General features: G+C 46.3%; 1 protein-coding gene across 1 annotated transcript in view; it reads left to right on the forward strand.

The window, feature by feature from the left end:
* Positions 1-21,880, forward strand: part of LOC108571457 (discoidin domain-containing receptor 2-like) — a 76,858-nt gene that overhangs the window by 25,439 nt on the left and 29,539 nt on the right. The window contains exons 4-7 of the mRNA XM_017933512.1: positions 7,209-7,225; positions 8,568-8,715; positions 9,434-9,741; positions 19,115-19,322. Coding sequence (XP_017789001.1) covers positions 7,209-7,225; positions 8,568-8,715; positions 9,434-9,741; positions 19,115-19,322 — 681 coding nt within the window. The remainder of the gene's footprint in view (positions 1-7,208; positions 7,226-8,567; positions 8,716-9,433; positions 9,742-19,114; positions 19,323-21,880) is intronic.

Here is a 21,880-nt window from a genome sequence, read left to right on the forward strand (position 1 = left end):
GTATGCGGCCGCGCGAGTTGTACCCGCGCAATAATAATTGTCACGGGGCCAAAGACGGCAGCGGTGAGGCTTCAAAAGACCGCCCAGGGTAATTAAGGCTCGAGGCGCCAACAAGCTTCTCTCCTCTCTCTGCCCCGACTCCACAAATGCGCGTACACGTTCGTTCGCGTTCTGGGCCAAGGAGCAGCAGGCCTGTTTTTCTTCGGGCCAAGAGCTCGATAATGAATGCATCGGTGTACGTGGATACGGTACTATTAGCTGAAATTTAGCATCATTTCTTCGGGTGTAAATTTCCCCTGTTAACCCTTTTCCGTGACCGAATTTTTTGTTCGAGTACTCACGTGGGATATATAGGTTGGTCAGGAAAGGGTTAATTGGAATCGCGATGATGGTACATTATTGTCAGTCATTGGTCAGATTGTAATTAGTCGACTGTGGATGTTTATGCAGTAGTAACGTATATGCAAAATAGATGCATATCGTTATCGAATAAATAAACATCAACGCTAATCCATGGAAAAACGTAGCATAGTACAGTCAATAAGATAGCAACGTTACTATCATACAGTAATTAGACTCCATTGTTAATTTAACAGGTTTCACGACTGTCCTGTTATTATCGTCGAAAAAATCGATTTAATAATGTGGCGACCGCCACGGGGGGGCCACGCACTTAGGCCTGGCGACTCTTGGCCCTCGAGGCGAAGAATCGAGAGATGTTTTTCCGAACACTTCCTGGGACATTCCCAGGGAAAAGGGGCTACTTAAGGGAGCCCCGAAAATGGCAGGAGGCCTTTTGTCGTAGAGCTTCTCTGCACGCGCATCATGTAGTTTACATTTGAAATTAGTTTAAGCATTACGTTTAAATAAATATATTTTTGTTACCCACTTGGCGAGTAATCATTTGCACCATGTCACTTCCAAAATAATTTTTGAAATATCAGCTACAAAAATTTCACTCCATCGATTTCGTTATAGTCTATGTTTACCGTTATTCTTCGGTAAAACAACGTGTATACCGGCAATTCCTCGTACCTCGAACCTTGTACATTGTACGAACACTTATTAACTTCACGAAAATCACGTACAATATTGTAGAAATTGAGAACGTCTTCGTTACTTTCCCTCGAGTCTTCACCCTTCTACCTCTTCCTTCGCGAAGATTTCATTCGGATGCCGCGAACGAAACGACGATCTCGCGATAGAGGAAAGAATTCTCTTCTTATCCACGCTGCACACGTCACGTGCAACATAGTGGCAAGATACAGTCTGGTTGTAAAAGAAAGCAAAAGGCCGTATAACTCGAGATTTATTTCAGCGAAACGAAACATTCGCGGGACTAGTTCTCGGATTATCGACGCGCCTTTCCACGCGTTCCCGTTTTAATCACCGTACCACGACGCCTTCCTTCGTTCATGAATGTTATCCCAAAAAAAACAGCCCCGCGGAAAAAAGAAAGGGAAAACGCGTGGAAAAATAAGCCCCCGGAATCGCTCCACTTTTTTCGCCCTTCCGCCGTCGCGATAGTTTTTAATGAGCACTGACGTATGTGTATCTCCCGTCCCACTTTTCGCATCATCCTTTCTTTCTTTTCTCCTTTATTTTTCACGGTACCGCCTCCTCCGACTCGTTATTTTATTTACCGCAACGTAAGCCGTTAAGGCGGGATTGCGCCTCTTTTAATAACAGCGCGCGCTCAAGCTTCTCGGCCGCGTGGAAAGACGCAAAAAGCGCGATCGTGCTCTGCTGTCCGGACGCGTAATACGCGCAAAACGATACAGGAAGAATCCAGCGTGTCGCGTTTCATAGGAAACACGCGTCTTTTTACCATTCGAGGGAGTTTTCCTCTCGCGGGACACGATCGTTCCATTAACGGACGCCCGCGGAAGAATGCCGCGGCATTAATTACCCGTATTTTAACGGGAGGAAAATAGAGGAAGGATCGGTAAGGCCGGTACGTTCTTTTATTTGTTTCTTTTTGCTTTTTTTCTCGCGAAAAAAAATTTCAATTAATCAGAGTGACCCGGTTTCGCTCTCAAAGGAAGCGAGCGTGTATCCCCGGGTACGGCAGTAGTTTTAAAACGGCTCTTAATCATGCTTCTCGGCAGAATACAGGGACACAGCAGATACACACCGTTCCCTCTCTCTCTCTCTCTCTCTCTCCGCGCTACCCCATCAGTACAGTTTCCCCCTTTTCACCGGCCGTTTTTTCGCCCGCAATTTTACCATGACAAACTCGCCGCCGCGTTGAATCTCGAAACGTTGTTTAATCACGGAACTCTGTGCTCGCGGCTGCAAAGCACGCCTAGAAAAACTATCCTATATACACGAACGCATAATCTTCGCTCGACGATTTATACGGGGGAAAAAAGGTCGCTCTTCCTCCCGTCACGTACGTTTCATTTCACATCGCTCGGAACGGGAGAAAAGAAGAAACAGTTAGCCGAATGGTGAACATAGCGGAGCAAGCATAGTATCGAGGTTAAGAGCAACGAGACACGCGACTCGGTTTCGTCCTATAGTTTCCTCGAATCCGAGAGAGTTCGACGACACTCTCGGAGACGACGTTAATAGTAAGGACGGGGGTGTGTAGTAGATCGTAGCAACTAGTCCGCTCGATTCGTCATTATCGTGTCACGCGAACAACCACCTCCGAACTGTCAGCTTTTCCCTCTAGGTTCAGCCGTGACGCGGGAATTCCGTGTGGAAATCCGATAATTACGACAGGGGATAAGTACAGGAGCGAGGAGGGTGCGTGAGCGGAGACGGGACGCGTGCGTGTCGACACGCAAGCCCGGCACCAGTTACGCTGCTGCGTTGGTTCCCACTCTTCGAGCTATGGCTGTAAGCTGGTTCCGCGTAAATCACGCTCTCTCACGCACCTATGTGTGTACGTACACACGTGTATCTCTGTACGTAGTAGAGGTAGAAAAGGAAAAGAAGCAAGGGTGGCTCGGGGGTGCGATATTGTAGCGCCGGTGTGTAATGTTAGTTATAACGTTGCACGCACAGGAAGCAGAGGGACATTAGCGAAATGTTGTCCGCGAGATAATTCGTCCACGTCACGGAATACGCGCGGACGGAGGGCTGCTTTGTCATGGCCGATTGTTATTCTAACTGGTACCATAACTGTTTCTAATGGGCCGGATGAAGCGGAGTAGCGCTTCAACGGAAACCAGATTCTGCTAGCCAGCCGGAGATACTGCGGGAACTCTGGTATCGAACCGCGGGGGAACGGGCTTGAAAGTTCAACTGCGAACGGGCATGTGAAACGTTAAATTCGCTGGACGGTCGAGGGTGGGTTCTGGAGTTACAGGTAGATGGACAGCGTGTTTTCTGCATCTCGCGGAAAGCTTGTTAATGCTTCGCCCGGGCACGTTCAACGTTTGTACCCTGGGTGGAGAATTTTTGGAATTTTTCAAGTTGCCAGGTGTTAATTATGACCGAATTGTACGGTGCGTTTTAGCACTTTGGCGATCGTGTTGGGATTACTCGCGTAGAAACATTCGGGAGGACCGTAGATATTGTTGAAGAATGATTTTATTAAGTACAGTGTTCGTTTTCTGTGTTTGAAATTATTAATTCATTTATTGGGGATTAATTGTATAAGAAAAATAACACAGTCAAGTTTCTATGAAATTTGTTAGAGAAGGGGACAGAATTTTGTTATTTTGTATGAAATTTAGGAAGCAGTAATGTAAATTGGTAATTTTAGCAGGGGAATTGAAGAAAAATGATATCGCATACCGCATTATTCATCGAATTCGTCGAATTGTACGAACGTCCTCGAGGAGCGACGTTCATCGATTTACCCCCGGCGAATTTACCGCGAATACGATATTTGCATCCATGTAAAACGTAATCAGGTGGATCTGCAGATATATAGTTGGGGGTTGGGCAAATAAGTAAAGCGTTCTCGTAAAAATATCGTCCGATCGAGGACCGAAAATCCTATAACATCGCGGCGTAGAGCGAGCGGTTGAACGGAAACTCTCGTCTGTGGAGGCACGAGCGCGACGTACACGCTCCGATGCAATAAATTTCCTTTATACGCCACCTCGATAGGCAAAAACGGTCATAGGCATAAGTTATAGGTACTTGAAAATCGCGTATCTTAAGTGGAGAACGCTGTGGAACGCCTGGCTCGCCGAATTTCTCCGCCGAGCATCCTCCTGGATAAGCGATCCCTTCCGCGTTTTCCCGTACGTTCACCCTCCCAATCCAAATAACCCGGAAAAATCAAACTTGCTAACGTTTCGATCGACAGCTCATTGAGAAACTGTGAAAATAAAACGTCCCCCTACTCTGAAACACCAACTTCTCGCAGCGAAAGATCCCCATCTGAGAATGGCTTTCAATTAACGTTCAGCTAACTATTCGACAGAATGTTTACATTCAATTTCCTCTCGCTCTATAAAAATCCACCCTTCACAATGACGATGTTACGACAAACATACCTTTATATACCTGGTAACGAAGCGTGGAAGTGGAAGGTACGTTGATACCAAGGAGGTAGACAATAACAAAGCTCGTTCGAGGCGAAACAATTGGTCTTGGGGGTGGGCGGCGAGGGAGGGAGGGTGGATTTCCACGTCGTTTGCTCGTTCAAAAATGGACCGCATCCTTGGCTACGGGAACCACGGTGCAATGTAATTTTACAGTGTTTGAGTGATGAATGGAGCGCATACAAGACGACAGGTATCTTCGTTGATATTGTCCCCGATCTCCCGAGTTATTAACAAGATCAGCTGCTTCCTTCCTCCACTCCGCCTCGGTAATCTCAGCTGCTTTCCACGCAATAAACACGCTTATTTTCCACGGTATATACGTATCTGTTCGTCCGCAGCAGCTATTCCTTATTATAATTAAACCAGTTTTTTCTCTTCCTCTGAAACGTTACAAATTAGCTACTGTATCAACGAAATAGCCAATTATCTCCGACATCTTTCTAACTTCTCTAATATCCCTGTTCCTCAATTTACGAGACGCGAGGATCATTTATAACCGGACGGTTATCCAAGTGAAACGCTATTAAAAGGATATTAATTTTACGGCCAAATTGTCCGGTACATTTCCTAACGCTAAAACGGCCAGAAAATACAAATCACACGAGCAAACACTCGGACCGTGAACCGAAGAACCCCGAACAATAACGCAGATCGATATCAGCTATAATTGCTCACCGCTTAACACTTGACCCCCGTGTGCGCATGCACTGGCGTGCACGCACGCACGCACGCGTTCGTGCAACATCGAGGGGGAAAGTAAAAGTAGCAGGAAATTGCATTAGAAGGGCACGTACACCCTCGTCCGCTTTTCCTGCTTTTCTCTCTTACTCTTTCTCCTGTTGTTACGCGGTGTGTACACTGTGTGCAGCAGGTAGAGCTGCAAGGTCGTCTATCGTTTCGAAGATCTCGCGCTGGCGGGGTAATGAAAAGTAATATCCACCCTTTCTCAGTCATCACCCCTGAAGGCTTGTACAGGGAAGAATGGTGTGCATATGCTCAGTGGCGTCGGCCCTCGTAAAAATATGATACTTCGTTCCGTGTTTATCGCGGGGGACCAACGATGAACAGCAGAATAACCGCGCTGCATGCGAGCTAAATTGCTTCGTTGCAACAACTTCAACGTGCAGTTGTGTTTAGCGATTTTAGGGAAGGAAAATGAGAGAAAGGGGGTTGTAGTTGTTTCCTTTTGACACGTGTTGAATCTATACTTGGGACGTTGACGTAGGTCGTGGGAGAAGTCGGTTTTAAGTCGAGTGGATCGATCTCGTTTCGAAATTCTAAGGTTATTTGGAATTTTTTTAAATTGCTGTCACCTACCTTGCAGATATTAGATTTGAAAGTAACTTAATAGTAAAGTTAGTAACTGAATCTCTTAGATACCGAGTTAAGCGAAAAATAGATCGAATTTCGTTCGTCACAAATTGACCCGGTTAAACAAACTCGTCAGAATCGATCGAAGGTAAATGCTACGAAATTGTCGAACACACTCCTTGAGATTCAGGCATTGACGCAACAACGCGTAATTTCATTGGAAGTGGAAGAGGAGAACGGGCAGAGAGACTGGGGATGTTCCGTGGCACGATAGATTTAGGGAAACCATTTTGAGAAATTAAATTCTGAGCGCACGTTGCAATCTCGTTAAATTCCCGGGGAACAAATGCACGATTCTACGGCAGTGGAAAGTGTGGCAGCGGTGATGGCGTAACGTGCTACCGGCACAGGTCCCTCGGTGCCCGAAATGAGAAAGAATCGACCCCAGACAGAGGGGTGGCTTGCCACCGCCGGTTCTGTAAGGTATACGCCGGCCAAGAGGTAAGGGTTCACCTTGGGGAGTGCTTTCCAAGTGGCAGTTTCTCGGAGGAAACGATGACCTGCGAGCCAGCAGGACCAGAAGCGCCCAAGGGTGGGAAAAGCCTAAGGATTGCTTTCCAATATTGAAAAGCCTTAATTATGTATTTATGAAGAGAGCTCGATACGTACGGCGGCCGCGTCACGTATTCGACGTTTAGAACGATGGCGTTCGTGGAAAATAAAAATGTGTTACTGTTGCAAGAAATACTTCTCGAGAGCTGAATCCTATTATTTTTATTTATTACATATTGTACTTCTACTTGTCTCTATTCTATTCTAAATTATTGTACTCGATGTATAATCGGTGGAAGGAATACAGCGAGGTTGCAACGAATCGATAGAAATCTGAGAGAACAAGGGCTCGAAACTTCAAAAAGGGTCGTACGAAGTAATCTCAAGCTTTGATTCAGTCTCGATCAAAAAATATCTAAATTTCTTCCATCGACTATACCTACCTGATTTATATCCTCCCACAAATTGCCACTTGAGAGATACCGTATCACGGAACAATGTATACATTCCTCAAAGGATAAAAGTATCAACGGCAACGTGTTTGAAACACGCGAGATCCAGCGGCGGTGGATCGAGTAATCCAATATCGGGCAGCGCAAACAATTGAAAAGAAGAAAAAAAAGAAGGGAGAGTGGAAGAGGTATTTCAATAACCAGGCAAACAAATCGAAAGAAGCGGGTGCTTCGGTTCTGTGTTGTACTACCGGTGGCAGCGTGGTACAAAGGAATGGAAAGGCGCGGTGGGAATAGAAGCGGTAATAGTAGTCGAAGTCGATGCTTAGCCGTACCAAAAAGAGATAGAGGCCGGCCGATGCCGATGGTACGGAGAACGTGTATAACGTCCGGGGGAGAGGGGTAGGAAACGTGCGCAGAATGTGTCGTGCTCGCCGCAAAATGCTCTGTCACGCAACTGTGTTGCATGCTGGGCCGCACACAAGAAACGAACCGGCATCTCTGTCCTTCCGCATACGTACTTACTTACACACGTACACGCACACACAGCCACGTAGGATTTATCCGTTTGCCCAGTGTACCGACACGTGTATCCGTGTACCTTGTACGCCACTTCGCGTGATCTCCTGGGACACCCGTGCACCCCTTTCCCACCTTCGGTTTTCTGCGCGCCGTCCACCTACCCTGCGCCAGCGTCAGATAAACCGCTTATTTTATTCATAAACCCACAACGTGAAATCAATATTGCATAACTCTGTGCACGCTCCCAAGATAGAGAGATGGAGACGTGTAGAATTGGACAGAGAGGGAGGAGAGACAGAGAGAGAGAATCTGCAATATGGTTGTCTCTCCCTGACGAGGATCAGAGAATGCGGGCAATGGACGTTTAACTCAACCCCTTCACGAATGTTTCCATCTCTCTCTGTCCTACACTCGGTCTTCCTCAACTTGTCTGCGTCTCTGTGATCCACCCACCACCCCTAACCTCTCTCCCTCATCATACCTAACGTGGTGGAATGTGGGATGAAATTAGTCCTTAGCCCCCGTCTGATGCGGTGGAACGCGATGTCCGTCCTGTGACGGGATGTCCACCGCCAGACGATGGTATTCCAGTATACGCCGAAGTGCAGAAACGCATCTTCCCCAGCCGATATAAATGTCATTTGAACCGACGGGGGATGCTTTGACAGAATACCGTGTGTGCGTCGCGAGGGTGGAGAGCGACCTTGTCACAGACACGTTCACGCGGGACCGATTATACCTTTTTCCGTCGACACCGTGTCAAATAAGTTGAAACGTTCCCGTTCGAGAGCAAGAGGGGATTGACGGGAAGCTTCCATTCCCTTCGTTCTCGATAGATGTTACGTATTTTGAAATACGCGTTGACGAAAAAAAAAAAAGAACGAGAGGAAACGTCGTGCACTTTTGACCATCGTTAAAAGACTAGAGTTAAAAATCAAGGTAAAAGGGGGTAGAAATTATTGAACACTCGACGTGTTCGTCGACCAACTTTCCACGATGTCATTCGAAAAGAGTTGAACGCGAGTTAGGCCGTCTCTGTGTATACGTTCCTAATGATCCAAGTTGAAGTTATCTAGGACAGAGTACGGGGACTGAGAAGAAAGAAATCCAAGAGTTCTGCCGTGAGTGAAACGACGACGACGACGACGACGTCGGCGAACTCAAAGGTTACACCGAAGACCGGAATTGTCCTGGTCTTTAACCAAGGTTTCCACCGTTCCAGGTAATACAGGGTAACACGAACACGTATTTGGAGTCCAAGCACGAGCTGGAACCGCCTCTGTGGGCGAGCAAGATCCGTTTTCTGCCCTACAGCCATCACACGCGGACGGTTTGCATGCGGGTCGAGCTCTACGGATGTTACTGGAGCGGTAAGCTGTTTGCACTCTCCAATTTTCGTTGAACTTGCCGCCGCTTAGAATACTCACCGGACTGTCCATTAACCCTTATGCCGTTGCCGTGTGCGCAAATTTGCTTTTCACAATCTTGCTTGTACAATTATCCCTTTCTTCCTTTGACGAATCAACATCGAATTAAACGTTTAACCAAACAGAAATGTACACAGCAAGTAACGTATAGACCGCTATTGTGTCTTGCACGTTCGCGATGCGTGCAAGTTCAATTAATTGCGAATCCAAAGCCCCTACGGCCACTTTAACACAGGCCTTTACAGATTAACCGGAATACTTTTCTTGCGTGAATAAACACTCAAATGGACGAAACAGAACGGTGGTTGATTAATTTCGACGGAGAAAAATTCTTATCGTACGAACGACGACCATAATTTTTCGTTATTCGTGAAAGTTCATTAATTATCCAGCACTGTATTAGAAAAAAAAAAATTAACATATCTACGCGTTTCATATATTTTTTTTTCTTTCTTTCACTCGTTGAAAAATCTCTCGTAAACCATTAATCTTCGTTTCTGCTCCCTTTATCGGAAAAAAAAAAGGTTCTAACGTACCCCATACGGTGTTCCCGCGCAATCATAACAATGTCCTACCGCCAAAGTCGAGGGCTTTTACACGAGTCATTAGAAGGTATACCCATCCAGCGATGACTTTACACCTTGACCTCTCTTCGCCGCAGATGGTGTGGTATCCTATTCGATGCCCCAAGGTGATAAAAGGGGTAATGGATGGGAATTCTTCGACGCCACCTACGACGGACACTGGGACGGCGAGCTGCAACGTGGCCTGGGTCAGCTGACAGACGGCAAGACGGGTCCTGATAACTTCAAACTGGGATACTACGATAACGATCGCACTCAGGGTTGGGTCGGCTGGAGGAACGATACACGTGGACAACCGGTGGAGATTAAGTTCGAGTTCGACAAGGTCAGAGAATTCTCGGCTATCCACATCTACTGCAACAATCAATTCACCAAGGATGTCCAGGTAGGTTCGAACTTTTCGATTACCTTGAAAATTATATTCAGATAAGAAGATTTCGATCGTAATCTTCCACACGGTTAACATGAATCGAATTTTCAACATTCCCACTCGTAAAAGTGTTCGCTAGTGTGTGTGTGTGTATGCGGTTGGTACGACGGTTGAATTCGAATCGAAGTGGAAAATAAAATTCCGCCGAGCTCTGAGAATCGTCTGAACAGCAGCCGGTGAGAAGAGAAATAAAGATTAAGAGAGGGGGACAGGTTTCACGTCTAATTACGTATCCACGCCTCCGGCACGGCACCGTAAATACACGGAACAGCGGTGGAGGAATCGTTTACCCCCCGGTCGCTTTCGCGACGTTATTCCTCCCGCTCTGGTGAGGAATGCGCAAGCAGCGTCGATCAACAGGCTTACCATCCACCAGTTGTTCCAGATCCTTTTACCGTCGCGTCGCCTCCTTCTTGCTCCGATCGTCGCGCCGCGTCTTTCTTTCAACGTATTCCCTCCCTCCTCCTCTCCTCACGGTTGATTGAATATTCCACTCGACGCTTTATCAGTCGGACGCCAGCTGAATATAAATACAATCTGAAACGGTAATTCCGTTGGTTCGATATCACGAAGCTTGCCGTGGCTTATTGGCGAGATCGCCCAACCCCCGATATTGCTTGAAAGCGGGGAATAATCGGGACACGTGATCTCTGTTATTAAAGAGCTGCGACTTACTTTCATCATCGGCGATCTAGCTTTCATTAGCATATGCTTTTAAGCGAAACGCATTACGGCCCCGGACACGTTCCCTTTCGCTTTCGACGTTTACGCCACGGCTTCCTTTACAGTTTTCCCTTCGGTGATTAAATTTAACGCGAATAGTCTGCTTGCGTAAGTGGGAGTACACTGTCATTTACCCTTTAGCTATTAGAAAGACGTTTTACCATGTGCTCGGTGAATTTCGACCAGCTTCAGGTATTTCTCGCCGAATCGACGTAATCTCGAGTGCATCGATACGATAAATCAAATTTGACGGTGAAAATAGGAATGCATAAGATAAAAGGAAGTGAAACTAAAGAGAAAGAAGCGAGAGAGTTAACCCTTTGACAGTTTATCCCGAGTTAGACTCGGGCAGTGCGTTAAATAACGAATCGAGAGAGATTTTTAGGAAGAAAGTGAGAAAGGGACGAGATTTCTTTTTACCGTAATTCGTAATTTTATTAGACTCAAAGGGTTGAAGCATGAATGTTAGATGAACTTTTAAAGGATACGATAGAGCTTTCGGATAGACAAAAGTATCAGTAATTGCGATATTACAACATCGAACACAATAGCTCGCGATAAGTATTATGCAGATCTCGTCGTCGTAAGCGATTGTCGTTAGCGATAACGAAAAACGAGAAGAAAAAGGACACACGCCCAGAGCAACGATGTGACCGTTAATAATTTATTCCCGCTTGAAAATGCCATGCATTCGAGAGGAGCGCGCGCAAGAGGCAAGAAAGGTTTCGCTTTAATTCGCCGGCGCCTCGTTAATTGGAAAAATACGCGAGGCATTAAACGCGTGCCGGACGATATTAAAGCTTGGTGTTTTCGCGTACGAGATCCTCTACGTTCTATCTCCTCCTGTCTCTCTCTCCAACCCCCCTTTTTTCTCGCGTGAAATTAATGTAAATCCACGAATCTAATTCCCGTTAGCGCGTGCGTGAGCCGGTGACCAACAACAAAAGAAGAAGAAGGAGAAAAAAGGGTGAAGAACGACGCGTAGGAAAAATTGTCGCGCGTCATTCGTTACAGGGGTCGGTTAATCCCGCTTGTAGCTACCGACCGGAAATGAGTTCGCGAGCATTCTTCGTCGCCGGCGCGAGGCCTATAATTCGACCCCTTGTATAATTTCCGTTTCGCAGCGATTTCGCGACCCTTCCGCGTTAACTTCGATAATGCAATGCAAATACGTCCCATACTCCTCCTCCTCCGCCCATCGACGACCCTTGCATTGATACGGATACGATAGAGGCGTAAGCGAGCGCGGCTCGAATGCGAAATAGCCCCGACCATGAAATTATTTCCGCCTGCGGAATAAAATTCCCCGATCCCCGACACAAAGAGATCAGATTTATGCGATTACCCGGCTTGTTTTTGGCTGATCGGATGTAGCGGAGACTAGGGGAGTAGTGATACTTGGAGGAATGTTCAAGGGATGTGAATTGAACGTTCCGATTGGTCAGATGATCCGGGTTGAAATTGAAGGAGAGTCCACTTAGGAAAGATTGTATTTACGGGGTAATGTTAAATGTTGATTCTTAGCAAGATAAATGATCGTACGTTGGGAATATCGGAGATATAAAGTGCAGTTACGTTGGGAACGGGGGGAAACGTAAGACAGCAGTGTTTTTAAAATTCTACGGAGATACTTGGCACGTTCTTTCGAGCAAACAGAAACGATATTTTTCATTGTTTGTAGAACACATTGTAGACTGGTGGAACAACCAGCGGTCGTAGCCGTGCATGCCTACCGGTTCCCGTTCGATCACCGAAGTCAAGATGCACTGGGCGGCGTTCCGTAAGAAGATGGGTGACCGCTCCACATCCGTCTCTGGAAAAGCCGTGCTGCTGGTTTTATCGGGCTGAAATTTCACACAGACGTTAGTTCCATCCTTACTAACGTCTAGAAATTGGAAAAGTCCAACAGCAAAAATCCTTACCGCCAAGTTGGGGTTCAAACATGGTGGGGCGTCCTTGCTCATTCTCCGGCTTGTTCTTCGGTTGGTGGTTTCGATGGAAAGTAGAAACCTGGTCTGATAGGGAGGGGGTATAAGCTAATAAGCTGAGGCACCCTGAGTCCTTCTAAGGACGACCCACACTAGTTGTAGACTGGTGGAAATTGTCAAATATTCTAACGTTTCGTCCGTTTTATTCTACAAATCTGTGAACGCCGTGAAAAATACAGGGAAAATTGAACTCGAGATAACCTGTTAAGTTTGACACATTTCTACGTTATACCGTAAATCGTTGTTCTTCACTCGAAACGAAGATAAAGGAAACACACACGGCCGTTAACAGCAACTCTCACGCGACAACGCAAATACTTGAAACAACAATAACACAGCCGTTGGAGCGTTCCAGGGTGCTCTCGGCAAATCCGCTTTAAACTGTAGCGCGCGAGTGTTTCGCCAGGCGGTATAGCGCATTTAAAGATTTAGCGACGCGTGCGGTGAAATATGCATGGACGATTATTGAACAGTACCATAAATGGGGAGTGCCCGAATTTTGATTCGGATAAAAGCGTTTCGTGTATTTCGCGCGCGTTTCGTAGGCGGCAACGAACGAACGAACGAGAGAGAGGAGGAAGGGAATGGGACGGCGTTCGGCTTTCAATCAATAAGGCTAAATCGTACAGCGAAGCTGTATAATATTAATCAAGGATCAGCGATGTATATTCTTGTTCATCAAAAAATCATTTTCGTTAATTGTCCCCGTGATTATTTCACGATGATAATAATCGTCGCCGGCATTCGCGTACTATCGAATACGTACACAGAGCCTGGGATATATACAACGAGATCGCGGATGAACTTTAGAAGTTTCATACGCCACCGATCTCATGAATACATTGACTTGGAGCATTTTGTTCGAATAAATAACACCGTTTAATTGAAACGTTCGATCTCTCTCTCTCTCTCCCTTTGCTGCCCCGCGGCCGCGATCCTCTGCACCACGTGTGACGGTTCGGCAACACGAGAAGAGTCTATATTTTCGGTATCAGCAATTTCACGCGTCCGGGCCACGTTCAAGCTGACGATATTTTATTCGCCACTAGCGGAGAGTGTGAGACAGAAAGAAACAGAGAAGCGAGCGAGGGTACAGTGGATGGTAGACGAAAAAACATCGGGACATTTCGGCGGAGGCACTGTCGCGGACGAGTCCGACGTTTTTCGAGGCAATTAATGCCGAAGATCGACAAACCAGGGTGAACGAGAATAAAAAACACGCGAAAAACAAAAAAAAAGAGAGAGAGAGAGAGAAAGGAAAAAAAAAACAGAAAAATTCTGGCCCGTAGGAAAAACGCGCATTCACCGCGGAACGCAAATATACGCGCGACAGCGGTTGGAACACCGGCGGGCGAACAGCACGTTTGCGTTTCGATTCGCCGGCGGTCGCGGAGAGCGGTCTTCCTCTGAACCCACGGCAGTGAGCGTTTTTTTTTCCGCCGTTTAGCCGCGAAGCGCGCGCATCGAAACGAACACGAACGGTTTGATAGAGGGAGGGTTTTGGGGACACGTTTCGACGCGGTGGATAAAAATTACGCGTATGAAATTCTCCACTTATCGCGGCGACCAGTGGGCGCAAATATGCATGCTCACGGGCTGCCAACACACACAACACACATAGACAGCTGAAGGCAGGGTGCTGGAAGGAGGAAGAACGAGAGGGAATGCTAAGCACAGAGGACGGAAGCACGCTCACAAACGCGAGCGCGACAAACTATAAACGCACGGACGCTCTTTGACGCGGCGGCCCTCTGAAACCACCATGTCGGTGCCCTCTTCGTGGTCGAGCCTCGAAACAGAAGCACCCAAATACCCGATCGTCCTCCAGATTCCCTTCCACGTCGCCAGGTTTTATATACAGAGTGACCCCGACGCTTGGCAAAGCTTCGCAAGCTCATAAACCGGAACCCCTCGCACAATGGCTATGTCGGTGCTTTGCCCGTGGCGCATCTTTGATATCCAAATAACATTTTCCCCTTCGACGGAAGGCAGCCAGCGAAACATGCCGGCTACGGGCGATAATAGACTGCGATACGAAAACCACCTCCTCGCTCCTCCTCCCTTAACCGTGAAAACAGCCCTCTGCGCCGCGCGCGCGAACCGACGTTCCGGCGGCGCGGCGTTTGCCAAAAGGGGCGGCCCCCGGGATGTGGATAAAAAGGAAACGTCGTCGCTGTCGTCTTGAGAGACGGCACGAAATTAGCTGCGACCGAGCTGCGAAAGGAGTCGCGAACTTTGTAATTACTCCGGGATTTCAGGTTCAAGAGCGACGCTTTCTTCTTTCTCTTTCTTTCTTCTTTCCTTTTTTCTTTTGCTCGGGGAAGATTGTACGTTTGCACGGAGTGATCTCCTTTACGAATAGATTCGTTTGTGTTGATGGATCACCGAGTGCTCGTAATGAAATTATACGATTGTATTAAGTCGTGTCTCGTGGAAGAGTGATTACTCGAATGTTGAAAAGTTCAGAGGTTTTTGTGTTAACTTGAAGTTCATGCGATTCTTGATAAATTACCGTTGAGGAACTGTTTGAGTTTAAAAAATGATTTTTCGTCTTCCCTGAAAAATCCATTTCATATTACGCGATGTAGAGGTAATTGTTGAAGTTGAGCAAAAATTTCTTGTTTGAAATTTTCGTGCACAAACGGTCGCGTATCGTCTGCGAAACTGATATTTATAGAAACACGAAATTTTCGTAAACTTTTTTCGAACTCTATAGAAACTGAACTTAAACATTTATTTCTTGCATTGGTACGTTAACCCTTTGCGGTCGTATTTAGCTCAAGCAACGAACACTGATAATGTAATGCAAGATTATCATTTGTATTATTCTTCTATTATTTATTCTTATTTACTTTTTTCTACTTTACGTATGTTTAACACAATAACACGTGGTTTCATTTTATACAAAAATTATATTTAAATTTCTCCATGGTGTGATATAAGTGTTTCGGTGGCCGAGAGCAGACATACGACCGCAAAGGGTTAATAGATTTAAATTGCAAAAAGAAACATGGAAAGAAGAGATGTCAGCAGATTTATGAATGAAGCAGTCTCACAAACGGCACATGACCAGTTAAGGATTAATCTCAAGCCCTATTCGTACCTGTGATTCCAAGATAGCGATGTCCTAGCCCTGCTAGTCCCAGGTAATACTACTTATCCAAGTGCCGCGAGATACAGAAACATTGAAGTTGAACTTTTGACCAAAGCATTTCCACAGAATGTCAGAGGAAGAGCAGAAATGAATACCTGCTTCAATGCTTTCGCGACAGTGCTTCTGTCTGAACGAGCGGCGGAGGCGGCGCGCGTTTCGATAAAAGGTCACGAAATCTCGGGCATAAGTAACAAGATCACTTTGTAATTTTCTTGTATACCCCGGGAAATGTTTGACATAGCAATTTAATAAACGTAAGGACCGAGACGTCTGCGAGTCAATTTACTTAGCCGCTCTTCGAGAGTCGAAGGGAAGGCAACGAAAACGAGCAAACTCACCGGTCGCGCGTCTGATAAGATCTTTCGCTGTGTTTCTCACAGTGTGCAAATACTTTTCCTCGGTCGTGTAAGGACCGAAACCCCACCACTTTCGTTCGTTCGCCGTTTCAGTCTCGTCAAAGTGCATAAATTTCCGTGATTGCATCTCTCCCCTCCTCAGAATCTTCTCTCTCTCTCTCTCTTCTATCCCCCGGATGCAACCCTACGACGTTCGTCCCGTTGCACGGCCCGTGTCAATTTTATTTACGAATGCTCTTTCCTACGGACTCCATTTCAATTTCGCCCGTGGACGCGTTTTCCCTTTGACAGACACAAACGAAAGCTCCCACCCGTCTATTTCGCATAATGCATAAGACTCGACGACGGGCTAATGGCCGAAATGAGCCGCGTATATACGGTTTCAGGCCTGGACTATTTCAACGCGACTCGATTCCCCAGCGCCTCCGTGACTTTTCCAAACCACTCGATGTCCTACCAATCTCGAATTAAAATGTCCAAACGTCCAATCGACTAATTAGGCCATCCGGCTGTTTTTCCACCGTCAAATTATCCTCGCGGTGGTAAATCGTATGCATAACCTAGATCACGAGAGAAGAGAACCTAACCGATAAATCGATATGCAAAACAATGGTAGACACGATGAAAAAAGAAAAAAACGAACTAAAAGATACCCCTTAACTAAGAGAGAAATAGGTTCGAAAGGGGAGGTGTATGGGTTGGGTGGAGCGTTTTAAAACGTTTACACACAGGGTAACGTTGTGCTAGACCGCCGATGGAATGAAATAATGTTGCTCTTTGAGCGTAAGGCTCTGTTTGCGCGAGGACTGCAGATACGTTTCAGCGAAACCATTCCGCCTACCTACCTACCTCTTTCTCTCTCTTTCTATCCTAAAGCTGGGGAGAAAAGGCTCAGCCAGCCAACCCGGGCTTCTCCATTTCTCTCTGTTGAACCGTACTGTAAAAAAGGGATTTACTTCCAGATCAGTTATTGCGCTTCATCCGGTATATTATATCGGATAAGCTGCACAGCTTCCGTCTCTGCATCTGACTCCTGGCGCGGTCACGCGTATACACTCACTCACACACACACACGTATCGGCCTTTTCTACACTTGTCTCGTCGAGTTTCGATTGAATACACGTTGGACGGTGTCGACGGACCTTCGCCGACCGACATCCACCGCCAGGAGACGAGGGTGAACCGAAACGAGTTTTATGACGATCCAACCAGCACCAGAGCCACTGCAAAACGACGGATACGGAACATCGATATCGATAGCAGGCGGGATAAACGCCTGTCCCTCCGTCTCCTCCTTCATCTGTCTCTCCCTCTCTGTCTCTCCCCGCTCCTTCTCTCGGTGTAGCTGTCTCCGGGACGGATCGTTTCCGACTCCCATCGGGCTTGAAACGAATCTTTCGTAATTGGATTTACATGACGCGAATTACGATAACGAAATCTTCGGGAGCCTGATTCGACGCCGGATCCGCTCCAGATGTTGCCCCCGCGGTTGTGACAATCGCGTTATCGACTTTCGGCTCGTACACGCCGCCGCAACAGCGACTGAAAGGAAGTTTTCCTTTCTACGGATAACTCGATAGCACAGGAAGCGTCGAGTATTAGTTCTAAGAGTGTCGTTGTTGAAACTTCAAAGATTTCTTTTTCTTCGTATTCGTGTCTTTAGGTACCTACATGTTTCAGATTAGGGTAACATGGCGTAATAGTATTTGCAAATCCATATGGAAGGGGTTAGGATCACTTTTTTCACGTTTGTTAATTTGTGTTTTATCCAACGATAATTAAAATGAAATTTTTGCACGTGTATTATAAACGTTGAAAAAATGTAAAAAATAGGAGAAATACGGTAACAGGTGAAGTGTATCCGTTCAGTAACTTCAATTATAAGCACAAAATGACGGCTGATTTAACATTTGCCGAGGGCAGTGTGTGTATTTTAAATTTAGTTCTCGTTTGAAGTTATAGTGGAATAGAGTGGTAGTATTGGTAAGTCATACACCGGCCATCGTACGCTCCAAATATTTTAACGAATTGTTCGACGAGTTTTTTCGACGGGAAATTAACGAAATGTCCAATTAACGGGCGCGTCTCTCAACCAGTAGCCATTCGCATTATTATCCACTTTGGACTTCATCGTTGGACAGCCAGTTTCGTCAAAATTCAATTTGCCCCTTTCGCTCGTTATTTTTTCGCCCTGACATTTTTGTCAAAGTGAAATTCGACGGTGGCTGCAGTTTTTATTCCTTTCGATAGCTTCAATTTTCATCTCCAATCCAAAACCTACGCGATGTTTTTACAGTAACAGCTTTCTGTACAAAGCGATAAAAAAATGAAAAGGAGAAAAGGGTGGACGAGGAGGAGAGAGAAGGAAAAAGAGAAAAACGGACAAGATGGATCGTAAAATGCACAAGCTCCGAGACGAGCGGCAAGATTATATGGACGCAGCTTCGATACACCGTTTGCTAAGTAAAGCCTTTCGCGACCTCGGATAATATCCCTGATTTATGATCAGATCGTATATACCCTATCGAACTTCAGGGACGCGTTAAACTTTTATAACGTCCTCAAAAGTCGTACGACTTTCGTTTTTCCCTACCTCTACCCCCACACAGCCTCTCCTTTTGCACCAGAGAACCATATTTTACTCTGTTCCGAAATCTCCTTCGGTGGGAGCGGGTTTCTCATGTCTACCCTATCCATCAACGTCCCACTTCGTCTATGTCTGTTTTATTTCGTCTATACAGCCGGCTTATTTAGGTTTCCGATGTGCTTTAAGGCTACCGCGATCAATCTCTCACCGTTCCCGCAACTCTGATAGAAATGGATCTCTCTTTCGCTCTGTTTTCCTCTAATATGCAGATTCTTTGTTTCTCAACTCCCATTTAGAAAACAAAAGAGACCTGCTGCTGGTCTATCAGGTTAAAGAATCGCGTTCCATTCTTTACTCTTGCTCCCCGAAGAATATCACGATTTCCTAGACGTCACTTCGCCTGTTATCGAACTGACGATAATTTAATTTAAAGAAAAGAACGAGTGTGGAAGAGGGAAATTCTAGTGACTTCGAACCTAAGTACAATGCATCACTATAGCGTGAACCTATCGTCTTTCAGGTGTTCTCACAAGTGGACATACTGTTCAGCATCGGCGGCAAGTACTACACAGGCGAGCCAATCACTTACACCTACATGGAGGACAAGATCTTCGAGTCGTCTCGGAACATCACCATCAAGCTCCATCACCGTGTCGGGAAGTACGTGAAGCTGAGGCTTCACTTTTCCGACAGATGGATCATGATCAGCGAGGTGACCTTCGATTCTGGTGAGCAGCGTATAGAAAATTCTCGTTCGAACAGCCAACCAACCTACCCACACGTATCAACGTGAAAATATTGAATTCGCGAGTTTCTCTTTCTCTCTCGAAAGAACGAACACGCGATTCCCGTGTGGCATGATGTAGAACGCGATCTTCGTCGAACCGTTTTCTGTTCCTCCCGCGGATTCTCAAGTGGTGAACGATAAAAACGTACGCGCAGGTTCTATGGTTTCTGGGTGGTGATATCACGAGTTGAGAAAACAATAGCCGTGGGAAAAGTCCTGTCACGGTTCGCGCCGGTGGAACTTAGAACGAAAAATTTCTGCTTGTGACGCAGAATCGTTTTGCGGCGCGCCGACTTTGGTGGGTAGACGCCGCAGGGAGAGGGAGAACGTACACGCGTATTTCTTTTTGCAATTCCAGCCCGCGTTTCGTTCAGGATTTGACGTGACTCTAGTCTGGCCTCCCTCTGCTCCTCTCTCTCTCTCTCTCTCTCTCTTCGGCGATTTTCCAACCCTCCCCCACCGACACACACCAATCTGACAGAGCAGCCAGCTGCTGTCAATCATCGAGAAATAAACCCGGTCCGCGTGTATAAATTGATACACGGTAATTGACAACGGCTTATTATATATCTGTCAGTCAGGCGATTTCGATTAAGTCGTACACACACTCTAGCGTCCGTGGAACGGTGGATGAAAAAAAATAACATATATGGAAGGGTGAATCGCAAATCGAGCCTGTGTCGCTCTCTATTCCTCGTTACTTGTATTTTATTACCCTTTCTTTTTCTTTTGCCTGTGCTTCTTCTGTTCGTGTAATTTTATATGTGTCTTTCGCGCGAATAAAGGATTCCAGTTTTGGATAGAAACGAAGTTGTCCGTACTCGAATGGAAGACAAGGGGGATATACGGACGCAGAAAGTTCGACACGGGAAAGCGCTTTATCAACGAGACGATATAAAAATGAGGGTGCACGTCGAAACGCAACGCCGGAGTGTCCTCGATCCTCTCTCGGCCGAATATATAAGTTCCGTGCGATTTAACGCGGCAATTCGATGGAAATCGTTTCCTTCTACCGAGTTTAGCCGTATTTACGGAAGTTCCGCGAATAAAGAGGGACTTATAATAGAAACGCGACATTCGGAAGATCGTAGAAAAAACAAGCTCGCAGATTTGTACGGTGTATAGAGCAAACTCGACCGATTTTCATAGTATCGTCACGCTGATACGGTCTCCCTTTCGAACGTTCGTGTATTTAAAAGAACGATGCTCTCTTTAGATAACAGCCGTTTCCCTTCGTCCCCGTTTTTCCCCCCTCAACGTCCTCGAATCCGCTACTCGTCGTCGTCTCGTTTAGCGACACAGAATTAGTTCATTTTTCCGAGCGATTAAATCGACGAGCTCGACCTTGTTCGACTCCGCAGTTCGCGACGTAAAGGAAATCCAATTAATTCGAAGATGATGTACAAGCTTGTCTGGGGGGGGAAGAAGAGGAAGGGAGAAAAAGGAAGGTAAAGCAGCAACAAGAAGAAGAGGAGGGGAGAAAAACAGAGGAGAAGAGAGGATTAAACAAGCTTCGGCGTTCGGTAGAAAGAAAAAAAGGCACAGCGAGCAACAAGAATGAAACGCGCTAGAACTCTTCTCGTTTCCAGCGGAGCGGCCACGGTTTCTGTGAAGGAAAATTCTTTGTGTTAAACCGTATAGCGGAGGGATTAAACGCAACGGTGCTCGAGTCACCGAACAATTGAACAGGAGAGAACCCGTCGTCCCTTTCCTTGTATAAAACCGTGTCACGAAACCCGACTTCCGAGCTTTATCATTTAACCCTGGAGAGCGCTTCTAAATAGGCCTCAAAGACGCCCCTCGAGCGGAAAAATCGATGGATGAAAAGAGAATCAGCCACGATATCGAGCTTAACACCGTTCCGCTCCGGTCCTTATGGTACCGAGTGTGAAACGTGTACGCTCTCTTGAAAAAGAAGAAAAAATACAGGGGTGCCGCAATCTACCCGTTCTTAATTAACGCCGCTACGGATACGGGCGAGAGTGAATCGAAGATGACGCACAGCCAGGCGGAAAAACCGCGAATGACCAGCAGAGAAAGGCGACTTGGTATTATGCAAGGTATTCGTGAAGCACAAAGGGCCCTTTGTCAGCGAGATTTGCCCACCTAACAACAGGTTCATAAAGTGGGCATGAAACTCTTCCACGTTCCGGCGTCCGCTGTTTTTCCATCTCAAAGGATGTACATGGAACTGGTACGGCAGACAATTTTTCCCGTCGAGCAAATAGCGGCTGGAAAAAGCTGCAAACAGAGAAGGTCGACGGAATGCGGGAGATCTTTGAATCGATGAGCTTGCAGCAACTGAAACGCGTAATAATATCCCGTGAGAGGATGCTTGCTTAAATGTTTGTATAAAATTGATGTTTGAAGTGAAAGAAAGAAAAGGAAAAGGGTTGTAATATCGAAGAGATAAAAAAGAGAAGGCAGAGGTGCGTGTATATACAATCGTGCAGGATCGTTCAGCTGTTGTACGAGCTAATAAAGGATTAGTCATTATCA

The sequence above is a fragment of the Habropoda laboriosa genome, unplaced genomic scaffold (assembly GCF_001263275.1).
Source record: "Habropoda laboriosa isolate 0110345459 unplaced genomic scaffold, ASM126327v1 scaffold131, whole genome shotgun sequence".
Taxonomy (NCBI): domain Eukaryota; kingdom Metazoa; phylum Arthropoda; class Insecta; order Hymenoptera; family Apidae; genus Habropoda; species Habropoda laboriosa.